The following is an 11,580-nucleotide window of genomic DNA, read 5'->3' as shown; positions in this document are numbered from 1 at the left end:
GCAAAAGGTGATGGAAGCAAAGTTCTTGGATATTTTTAAAACAGAGATGAATAGATGTTTCTTAAACAGTTATCACGGATGGGTGGGAATGTGGAGAATCAGATCATCCACGATCTGTGTGGAATGACAGAACAGGCTCAATGGGCTGAATGGCCTACTCCTGATCTTAATCCGTACTGTCCTTTGGATATTTGTACATTAGCAGGTGCTTGGGGATTGGAGGGCTGAATCCTTGTCATTGGGCTGAATCTGCCCAAAAACAGTTGTTGGAAGATGGAGGATTGGGTTGGGAGAGAAGGCTTTGTAACATTCACTGTGAGAGAGCAGACTGCTGCACTGCCAGGGATCTCCAGACTTTTTTTTGATTCATTCATGGGATGAGGACATCACTGGCAAGGCCCGTATTTATTGTCTATCCCTAAGAGTTAACCACATTACTGTGGGTCTGGAGTCACATATAGACCAGAACAGGTAAGGATGGTAGTTTCCTCTCCTGAAGGACATTAGTGAACCGGATGGGTTTTTCCCAACAATTGAATTCATTGTCATTATTAGACTCTTAATTCCAGATTTTTGTTGAATTCAAATTCAAACACCTGCCAAAGCAGGATTCGAACCTGGGTCCCCAGAACATGACCTGGCTATCTGGATTAACAGTCCAGCGATAATACCATGAGGCCATCACCACCCCTGCCCATACAGCAGTGTGTGTGCCCACCCAGTTAACCCATACTCACCTGACCCAGGTGGAACAACCTCTCCTGCTCATTTACCTTTGATATATGCTTGAGCTGTTACTTTCTCACAGACTAATAAACAACTTTCTAATCACTTATAACCTGGATCCCTCTTTGTGTAATCTGTCAGAGCCCAGACTAAAGCTAACACAGAGCCTATGAATTTTGACAATAGCGTGGGTCCCTGAATTCAAATGAAAGGCATTTGGGTATGATCAGTACAAATTCATTTCATTGCTTTGACACTGATTGGTGACTTGTTTTCTGAGGACAGTCCCAATTACGCATGCATTCCTCTTTTTGCGGTTTGTGTTCAAGCCGTGACAACTGAGTAGGGAAGTAGAGTCAAATTCAGCCACCTCTGCAATATCAGCAGTGTCACAGCATTCTGCGTGTGAAACAGTTAGACTTTAGAATTTGAAACATAGCTTCACTTGAAATGTTTGGCTGGACATTCTCAACCCTGACTCTGACCCTTTGTCTCGTAGTGGGTAAGTAAATGTCCAGGACTGGCTTTTCGTTTTCATTGTGTTTTGGAGATTGATTCACGGGTCAGACAGAAGTGTATGAGTTGGGTATTTTGTCATCACTTTTCTTTTGTTCTCAAACTGAAATCTCACTTAGAGTTTCTATGATTCAATGGGTAAGTACAGTGTGAGATTTGACACTGAGCAGCACAGGTCAGTCATTAGCATGTGGGAGACGAGTACATTTGGAGAGAAATAATCTCAATTGCAGGTTGAGAAGTCATCCAGCTGTTTTAGTGCAGACTTTTGATGAACAATCACGCCATGAGGTAACAGACAATAGGCACTATCTCTGAGGTCAAGGTAATATTAATACGGTAGAACAAAGAAAGAACGAAGAACATTACAGCACAGGAACAGGCCCTTCAGCCCTTCAAGCCTGCGCTGATCCAGATCCTCTAAGGAAACTTGTCGCCTATTTTCTAAGGGTCTGCACCCTGCCCAATCATGTACCTGTCTAGATACATCTTATATGACGCTATCGTGCCCGCCTCTACCACCTCTGCTGGCAACACGTTCCAGACACCCACCACCATCTGCTTGAAGAACTTCCCACCAATATCTCCCCTAAACTTTTTCCCTCTCATTTTGAACTTGTGATCCTTAGTAATCGAATCCCCCAGTTTGGGAAAAGGCTTCTTGCTATCCACGCTGTCTATAACTTTCATGATTTTGTAGACCTCAATCAAGTCCCCCCCCCAACCTCTGTCTTTCTAATGAAAATGATCCGAATTTACTCAACCTCTCTTCATAGCTACCACACTCCATACCAGGCAACATCCTAGTTAAACTGCTCTGTACCTTCTCCAAAGCATCCACATCCTTTTGTAATGTGGCAACCAAAACTGTACATAGTATTCCAAATGTGGCTGAACCAAAGTCTTATACAACTGTACCTCTTGTACTCAATACCCTGTCCAATGAAAGAAAGCATGCCATATGTCTTCTTGACAACTCTACTGACCTGCGTTGCCACCTTCAGGGAACAATGGACCTGAACACCCAGATCTCACTGTACATCAATTTTCCCCAGGGCATTTTCAATTTACCATATAGTTCGCTCTTGAACTGGATCTTCCAAAATGCATCACCTCGTATTTGCCCGGATTTCACAAGAAACAGAGACAGCGTAAAGAAAAGATAAAAAAGTAAGAAAGAGATGAGATGGTGCCAGATGATAGTGAATCTCATTGCCATCGAGGGGAAAATAGGGTTAAAAGACAGATCAGCCATGATCAAATGGCAGATAAGACTTGATGGGCCAAAGGAATGAATTCTGCTTCTGTATCTTTTGCTCTTATGGATTCACAGTAAGTATGAAGATGAATGCCAAATAAAAGGCTTGTGTACAATATAAAAACTTTCTTTTAATTATTTTAAGAGAAAATAAGTGACTTAGTTGGATGAATGGACCCAAGAAGGACAGATTTAGACGATGGTGAATAAAGAGGAAATAGACAGGTAGCTCATTGAAAACCTTACAGGCCAATCAAGACAAAAAAATTGGACTTATTAAATTTTAAGAAATGAAGTAAGCTTTGGGATTGGAGATAAATAAATCTGCAGGGATTTCTGGTGATTTCTATGTCAGGATATTAATAAGACAGAAGAAGAAATGATGATGATGGTCACATCATATTTGAAAGTTTGCAGAACAGGGGATTATGTTATTGAAATCAAAAGCCACAAATGTCACTTTATGTTTGAAGAAAGGAATGAGGTAGTCAACATGTATTTACATGTGTGTGTGTGTGTGTGTGTGTCTGTGTGCCTGTGTGTGTGTGTGTGTGAGTGTGTGTGAGTGAGTGTGTGTGAGTGTGTGTGGGTGTGTGGGTGTGTCTGTGTCTGTGTGTGTGGGTGTGTGTGTGGGTGTGTGTGTGTGAGTGTGAGTGTGCATGTGTGTGTGTGGGTATGAGTGTGTGTGTGTCTGTGAGAGTGTGAGTGTGTGTCTGTGTGAGTGTGCATCTGTGTGTGTGTGTGGGTTCGAGTGTGTGTGTTGTGGTGTGTGTGTGTGTCTGTGTACGTGTATATTTGTGTGTGTGTGTGTGTGTGTGTGTGTGCCTGGTGTTGTTTTGAGGCAACATACCAGAATATAGGATGATAGCTAATAGAAGCAGGAGGAGGAAGACATTCAGCCTATCAAGTCTCTCTACCTTTCAATGAGATCTTAACTGATGAATTATGAATTGGATGTGAATATAAGAGGTATTGTTTGTAAATTAATCGCAGAGACGTTTCCCTCCATGGCTCCCTCGTTAGGTCCACATATCCCACCAATGCACTGTCCCCTCCTAGCACCTTCCCTTGCCACCACAAGAGGTGTAAAACCTGTGCACACACTCCCCCCTCATCTCTGCCCAAGGTCCCACAACATCTTTTCACATCCAGCAGAGATTCTCCTGCACATCCACCCACATCATCTACTGTGCTCGTTGCTTTCAAAGTGGTCTCCTCTACATTGAGGAGACAGAACGCCAACTCGTGGAACTGTTTGGGAACATCTCTGGTACAGATGCACCCAACAACCCCACTGCCCTGTGGCCAACTGCTTCAACTCCCCCTCCCACTCCACCGAGGACATGCAAGTCCTGGGCTTTCTCCATTGCCAAATTCAAACCGCCTGACACCTGAAGGAAGAACACCTCATTTTCTGCCTTGGGGGACCCTTCAACATCAACTTTATTAGTTTCCATTTTTGGGAGCAGCGAGGCGAGAGAGAGAGAGAGAGTACCAGGAGTTGCTGGGAAGGTAAATTTCCCACTTCAAAGGGACTTACCCTGAGGAACAGGCCTCCATTTGCAGCAGTGAGGAGCTGAATAGGAGCGGTTGAATTGTGCACTGGGAAGGTGAGTAAACTGATATATTTGGGCAGTGGCTGAACCTGAGATACTCTAGGCGTAGTGTCTCCTACCTGTCCTCCTCCTCTAACCAAAAAAATGACTCTGTGGTGAGTTGATATGGTAAGGATTTTGCATTTCATTTTTAAAATTTTATTGTGTGATTGGTAAAAACATTTTTTTTTCCTTTTTTGTTTATCTAAATTAAGATTAAGTTAGGTTTAAGATTAAAAATGGCAGGAAAGCTCAGACCGGTATTATGCTCCTCTTGCTCAATGTGGGAGCTCAGGGATGCAGCTGATGTCCCTAGCTCCTTCATGTGCAGGAAGTATGTCCAGCTGCAGCTCTTCTTAGACCACATGATGGCTCTGGAGCTGCAGATGAACTCACTCTGGAGCATACATGATACTGAGGGGGTCATGGATAGCATGTTTAGCAAATTGGTCACACTACAGATTAGGATTGCAAAGGGGGAAAGGGAATGGGTGACCAAAAGGCAGAGAAAGAGCAGGAAGGCAGTGCAGGTATCCCTGCAGTCATCCTCTTCCAAAACAGGTACACTGTTTTGGATACTGGTGGGGGAGATGGCTCACCAAGGGAAGGCAGCAGTAGCCAGGTTCATGGCACTGTGGCTGGCTCTGCTGCAGAGACAAGCAGAAAAAGAATGGAAGGGCAATAGTCACAGGGGATTCACTTGTGAGGGGAGTAGATAGGTGAGTTCTGTGGTCAAAAACAAGACTCCTGCATGGCATATTGCCTCCCAGGTACACGGGTCAGGGATGTGTTGGATCGGCTGCAGAAAATTCTCAAGAGGAAGGGTGAACAGCCAGTTTTCATGGTGCATATAGGCACAAACGATATAGGCAGAAAACAGGATGAGGTCCGACAAGCAGAGTTTAGGGAGTTAGGAGTCATGTTAAAACATAGGACCTCAGATGTAGTAATCTCAAAATTGCTACTAGTGCCACACACTAGTCAGAGTAGGAATGATAGAATGCAGGCTGAATGCATGGCTTGAGAGGTGGTGCAGGAGGGAGGGGTTCAGATTTTTCAGACATTGGGACCAGTTCTGGGAGAGTGGGGCTATTACAAATTGGACGGTCTACGCCTGGGCCAAACTGGACCCAAAGTCCTAGGGTGTGCTTTTGCTAATGCTGTTAGGGAGGGTTTAAACTAATGTGGCAAGGAGGTGGGATCCAAATGAGGAGGTTAGTGGGCAGTAAAGAGGTGATAACTAAAGCCTGTAAGGAATTAGATAATGAAGTCAGTGTGACTAAGGGAAAGAGGCAGCAGGGAGCAGATGATGAACTCAGAAGTGCATTTGTTTTAATGTAAGAAGTGTAGTGAGTAAGGCAGATGAATTGGAATTAGATTTTTTTTGAATTAGAATACTTACAGTGTGGAAACAGGCCCTTCGGCCCAACAAGTCCACACCGAACCACAACCCACCCAGACCCATTACCCCTTTACCTAACACCACAAGCAATTTAGCATGGCCAATTCACCTGACCTGTGGGAGGAAATCCATACAGACACAGGGAGAACGTGCAGACTCCACACAGTCAGTCGTCTGAGGCAGGAATTGAACCTGGGTCTCTAGCGCTGTGAGGCAGCAGTGCTAACCACTGTGCCACCGTGCCGCCCATTTATGGCTTGGATTAGTACCTGGGAATATGATGTTATTCTTATTACCGAGACTTGGTTGAGGGAAGGGCATTAATGGGAACAAAATATCCCAGGATGTCAGGTGGGATGGAGAGGGAGATAAAAGGGATGGAAGAGTTGCATTACAGGTCAAAGAAAATATCAAAGCTGTGCTGAAGGAGGGCACTATGGAAGATTCGAGCAGTGAGGCATTATGGGTAGAGCTCAGAAATAGGAAGAGTGCAGTAACAATGTTGGGGCTGTACTGCAGAGCTCCCTCCAGCGAGCATGAGCTATAGGTCCAAATATGTAATCAGATCATGCAAAGATATAGGAGCAACAGGGTGGTGGTGATAGGAGATTTTAATTTTCCCAACATTAATCTGGGATTCACTTAGTATTGGAGGTCTATATGGAACAGAAGTTGTAAGGAGCATCCAGGAGGGTTTTCTGAAGCAGTGTGTAAATAGTCCAATTCGAGAAGGGGCCATACTGGACCTGGTGTTGGGAAATGAGTCCGGCCAGGTATTTGAAGTTTCAGTAGGAGATTGCTTTGGGAATAGTGATCACAATTCCGTAAATTTTAGAATACTCAGGGACAAAGACGAGAGTGGTCCAAAAGGAAGAGTGATAAACTGAGTGAAGGTCAACTAGAGCAAAATTCAGCAGGAGCTGGAGAATGTGAATTGGGAACAGCTGTTTGAAGGTAAATCCACGTTCAATATGTGGGAGGCTTTGAAAGAGAGTTTGATTAGAGTTCAGGAGAGGTCTGTTCCTGTGGAAATGAGGGAGAAAAATGACAAGGTTAGGGAACATGGATGACATGTGAAATTGTGAGACTAGCCAAAAGGAAAAAGGAAGTGTACATAAGGTCTAGCCGACTGAAGACAGACAAAGCTTTGGAAGAATATCGGGAAGAAAACACCAATCTGAAATGAGGAATTAAGAAGGTTAAAAGGGGCCATGAGATGTCTTTATCAAACAGGTTTAAGGAAAATCTCAAAGCCTTTTATTTATATGTAAGGAGTCAGAGGATAACTAGGGAAAGGGTCGGCCTACTCAAGGACAAAGGAGGGAAGTTATGCTTGGAGTCAGAGAAAATAGGTGAGGGTCTTAATGAGTACTTTGCATCGATATTCACCGAGGAGAGGGATATGACGAATGTTGAGGTTAGGGATAGATCTTTGAGTACTCTAGGTCAAATTAGCATAAGGAGGGCAGAAGTGTTGGGTATTCTAAAAGACATTAAGGTGGACAAGTCCGTAGATCTGGATGGGATCTATCCCAGATTTCTGAGGGAAGTGAGAGAGGAAATAGCTGGGGCTTTAACAGATATCTTTGCAGCATCTTTGAACATGTGTGAAGTCCCAGAGGACTGGGGAATTGTTAATCTTGTCCTCTTGTTTAAAAAGGGTAGCAAGGATAATCCATGTAATTATAGACTGGTGAGCTTGCTGTCAGTGATAGGAAAGTTGCTGGAGAAGAAACTGAGGGATAGGATCTATTCCCATTTGGAAGAAAATGGGCTTATCAGTGATAGGCAGCATGGTTTTGTGCAGGGAAAGTCATGTCTTACAAACCAAATAGAATTATTTGAGGAAGTGATAAAGTTGATTGATTGGGAAAGGGCTGTAGATGTCACATACATGGACTTTAGTAAGGCGTTTGATTCGGTTCCCCATGGAAGGTAAAGTCTCATGGGGTCCAGGATATACGAGCGAAGTGGATAGAGAACAGGCTGGACAACAGGAAACAGAAAGAAATAGTGGAAGGGAGTTTCAAAAAATGGAGATCTGTGACCAGTGTTGTTCCAGAGAGATCCATGCTGAGACCACTGTTGTTTGTGATATACATAAATTAATTTGAAGGTAGGTATAGGTGGCCTAAATAGCACGTTTGCAGATGACACAAGGATTGGTGGAGTAGCAGATAGTGAAGGGGACTGTCAAAGAATACAGCAGAATATAGATAGATTGGAGAGTTGGGCAGAGAAAAGGCAGGTGCCGTTCAATCCAGGCAAATGCAGAGGTGATGCATTTTGGAAGATCCAGATCAAGAGCGAACTATATCGTAAATTGAAATGTCCTGCAGAAAGTTGATGTACAAAGAGATCTGGGCGTTCAGGTCTGAAGGTAACAACGCAAGTCAATAGAGTGGTCAAGAAGGCATATGGCATGCTTTTCTTCATTGGACGAAATATTGCATACAAGAGTTGGCAGGTCATGTTACAGTTTGCCACATTTGGAATACTGTGTACAGTTCTGGTCACCACATTACTAAATGGAAGTGGATGCTTTGGAAAGGGTGTAGAGGAGGTTCACCAGGATGTTACCTTGTATGGAGGGTGCTAGCTGCGAAGAGAGGTTGAGTAGATTAGGATCATTTTCATTAGAAAGACGGTGGTTGAGTGGGGACTTGATTGAGGTCTAAAAATCATGAGAGGTATAGACAGGATGGATAGTAAGAAGCTTTTTCCCAAAGTGGGGGACTCAATAACTAGGGGTCACGAGGTCAAAGTGAGGGGGAAATGTTTAGGGAGATATACTTGGAAAGTTATTTACGCAGAGGGTGGTGGGGGCCTGTAACGTGTTACCAGCGGACGTGGCCGAGGTGGGCACGATAGCATCATTTAAGATATATCTCGATAGATACATGAATAGGCAGGGAGCAAAGGGATACAGATCCTTAGAAAATAGGCATTAGGTTTCAATAGAGAATCTAGATCGGCCCAGGCTTGTAAGGCCCGAAAGGCCTTTCCTTGTGCTGTAATTTTCTATGTTTGTTTTGTTTCTTTTTCCAAATCTCTCCTCCCCCAACCGATCCCAGATCCGACCCTTCAACTCATCATACCTCTCTTAATCTGTCCTACCTGTCCATTTTCCTTCCCACCCATCCGCTCCACCCTTTCCAATGATCTCTCATAGTCACACCCCCACCTTCATCTACCTATCACCTTCCCAACTACCTCTAACATGGTAGCTCAGTGGTTAGCACTGCTGCCTCACAGCGTGAGGGACCTGAGTTCGATTCAACCTTGGCTAACTGTCTGTGTGGAACTTGCACATTCTCTCCTTATCTGCGTGGGTTTCCTCTGGGTGCTCCCACAGTCCAAAGATGTGCAGGTCAGGTGAATTGGCCATACTAAATTGCCCATAGTGTTAGGTACCTTAGTCAAAGGGAAATGGGTCTGGGTGGGTTACTCTTTGGAGGGTCGATGTGGACTTGTTGGACCGAAGGACCTGTTTCCACACTGTAGGGAATCTAATCTACCACAGCCCTACCCCCACCCTCCTATTTATCTCTCAGCACCCCCTTTCCAGCTCCACATTTCTGATAATGGTGCTTATGCCCAATACATCATCTCTCCTGCTCCTTGGATGCTGCCTGACCTGCAGCACTTTTCCAGCACCTCACCTTTTGACTCTGACTCTCCAACATCTGCAGTCCACACTTCCTCTCAATCTCAAGTGCGTATCTAAATAATGAGGGCTTCTGACTCTCCCAACCTTACAGACAGTGAGATCTGGATTGAAGCAACACTTAGATATTCACTTGTATTGTCAGTGGGCCAAAAGCTGGAAAATGGGATTATTTTCATCAAATATTTGTTGTGTGGATTTGACACAAAGAACTCAGTGGCCCCTTTCCATAAGGGTGAGTGTCTGTGATAAGTTTACCACTGGTAACAAGGATGCAGGGAGGTATAATGGAAAAACAAAATTAGAGATTATGGATCAACATGATGGTGATTAAAGTAGTTCTATGTGTGTGGATCCCTGTCCTCTGACACTGTTCACCCAAAGGATGAACAATGTGCATATAGTATTCATGCCTGAGCCTGACATAAATCACTCCGGTGCAGTGGTAGTGTCCCTATCTCTGAACCAGGGGTCTCAGTTTAAATCCCACCTGCTCCAGAAGTTTGTCATAAAATCTCTGAATAAGTGGATTAGGGACATGTCAACAAATAGAATCCTTATGGGCAGCACGGTGGCCCAATGGTTAGCACTGCAGCCTCACAGCACCAGGTTTGATTCCAACCTTGGGTGACTGCCTGTGTGGAGTTTGCACATCTCCCCATGTCTGCAAGTGTTTCCTTTGGGTGTTCCGGTTTCCTTCTATAATCCAAAGGTGTGCAGGTTAAGTTGTTTGGCCATGCTATATTTCCCATGGCGTCCGGGGATGTGCACGCTAGGTGGATTAGTCATGGCAAACGCGGGGGTTACAAGGATGGCATAGGGGGCTAGCTGCTTTTCATAGAGTTGGTGCAGACGCAATGGGATGAATGGTGTTTTTCATCATAGGGATTCTATGATTACAATGCAGAAAGAGACTATTCAGCCCATTGAGTTTATACCGATTCTGTGAAGAGCATCACACCCAATCCCTTCATGGGGTTTTTAACATGGCTAACTCATCTAACCTGCACACCACTAGATTCTGCGGGCAATTTTTAGCATGGCCAGTTCACCTAACACACAATCTTTGGACTGTTCTGTGTTCTGTTGAAAACAACTTCAAGCTGTTCAAACATCTCCTCTGCATTTGCTGTTGGTGTTTGGAAATTTATTTTTCACAAACTCTATTTCCCATAACTCTTTTGAAATAATCGGTTTTTAGTTGGTAATTAACAGCGAAATGGAAGACTTTGGCAAGAGGACATTGTGAAACAGAAGCAAATCTCCTGGCTATTGCAGTAATAGACCACTTTATATAAATGTTTTGGGAAACAAAACCCTCTTTATTTTTTTTTAACTCAATTGGTCAGCAGTTATATCTGAGAGGGTTTGGGTATGGGAGTGCAACACAGGAGATTCTCTACTGAACTCCCACTCTGGGGGCAATCAAGAGGAGGTTGATACCCTGAGGATATTTCCACTTGCCTGGGAGACAGAAACATGTGACCACAGTTTCACAAGAACAATTCATCCTTTTAAGGCAAATGTGTGAAGAGATTATTTTTCTTGGGTTGTGGGGGTGGAGGAGGTGTGGCATTCTCTTCACCAGAGCAAGAGGAGGCTGTGTGGTTGAGATTATTGATGATTGCATACAGTAGGATTTTGGTATTCAAGGGACTGCAGGGTTAGGAACATAGAAACTATGAAATGAGGAGCATTTCAGCCTTTCAGCCATTCAGCCTTTTGAGCATTCTCCAGCTGATTGTCCAATTCAATAGCCTGTTCCTGCTTTCTCCCCATATCATTTGATCCCTTTAGCCCAAGTGCTATATCTAGCTCCTTCCTGAAATCATGCAATGTTTTGGCCTTGACCACTTTCTGTGGTAGTGAATTCTGCAGGCTCACCACTCTCTAGGTTAAAAAAAAATTCCGCCTCATCTCAATCGTAAATGGTTTATCCAAATTCTTAGTCAATGACCTCTCATTCTGGACTCTCCCACCATCAGGAACAACCTTCCTGCATCTACCTCCTCCCATCCTGTTAGAATTTTATAGGTGTCCATTAGATCGTCCCTCATTTATCTGGACAAATGTGATGCTAATTGATTCAACTTACCCTCATCCATCTGTCCTACCATCCCAGTAATCAGACTGGTAAACCATTGCTGCACTCCCTCTGCAGCAAGAACATCCTTCCTCAGATTAGGGAGCAAAACTGCTCACAGTATCGCAGGTGTGGTCTCACCAAGGCTCTGTACAATTGCAGCCACACATCCCTGCTCCTGTATAGAGATGAAGGCCAATGTACAACAATAACCATTTGCCTTCTTTATCACCTGCTGCATCTTCATGCTTACCGTCTAATGTATGAGCGCACCCAGGTCTTGTTGCACGCTCTCCTCTTTCATTTCATGGCTTGTTCAGGTCATCATCTGCC

The 11,580-nt window shown here is 44.1% G+C and overlaps 1 protein-coding gene across 2 annotated transcripts in view; it reads left to right on the top strand.

The window, feature by feature from the left end:
- The first annotated feature begins 1,118 nt into the window (after window positions 1-1,118).
- LOC122552550 (immunoglobulin superfamily member 2-like) overlaps window positions 1,119-11,580 on the top strand; it is a 69,665-nt gene continuing 59,203 nt past the window's right edge. For both annotated transcript variants that reach the window (XM_043695246.2, XM_043695244.2), the window contains exon 1: window positions 1,119-1,228. In XM_043695246.2, the coding sequence (XP_043551181.2) occupies window positions 1,177-1,228 (52 nt within the window). In that variant the 5' untranslated portion in view covers window positions 1,119-1,176. The remainder of the gene's footprint in view (window positions 1,229-11,580) is intronic.

Source organism: Chiloscyllium plagiosum, unplaced genomic scaffold (assembly GCF_037043375.1).
Source record: "Chiloscyllium plagiosum isolate Xiang-an unplaced genomic scaffold, Cpla_swu_hap1 HiC_scaffold_10, whole genome shotgun sequence".
NCBI classification, from domain to species: domain Eukaryota; kingdom Metazoa; phylum Chordata; class Chondrichthyes; order Orectolobiformes; family Hemiscylliidae; genus Chiloscyllium; species Chiloscyllium plagiosum.
This window is presented reverse-complemented; position numbering and strand designations above follow the sequence as displayed.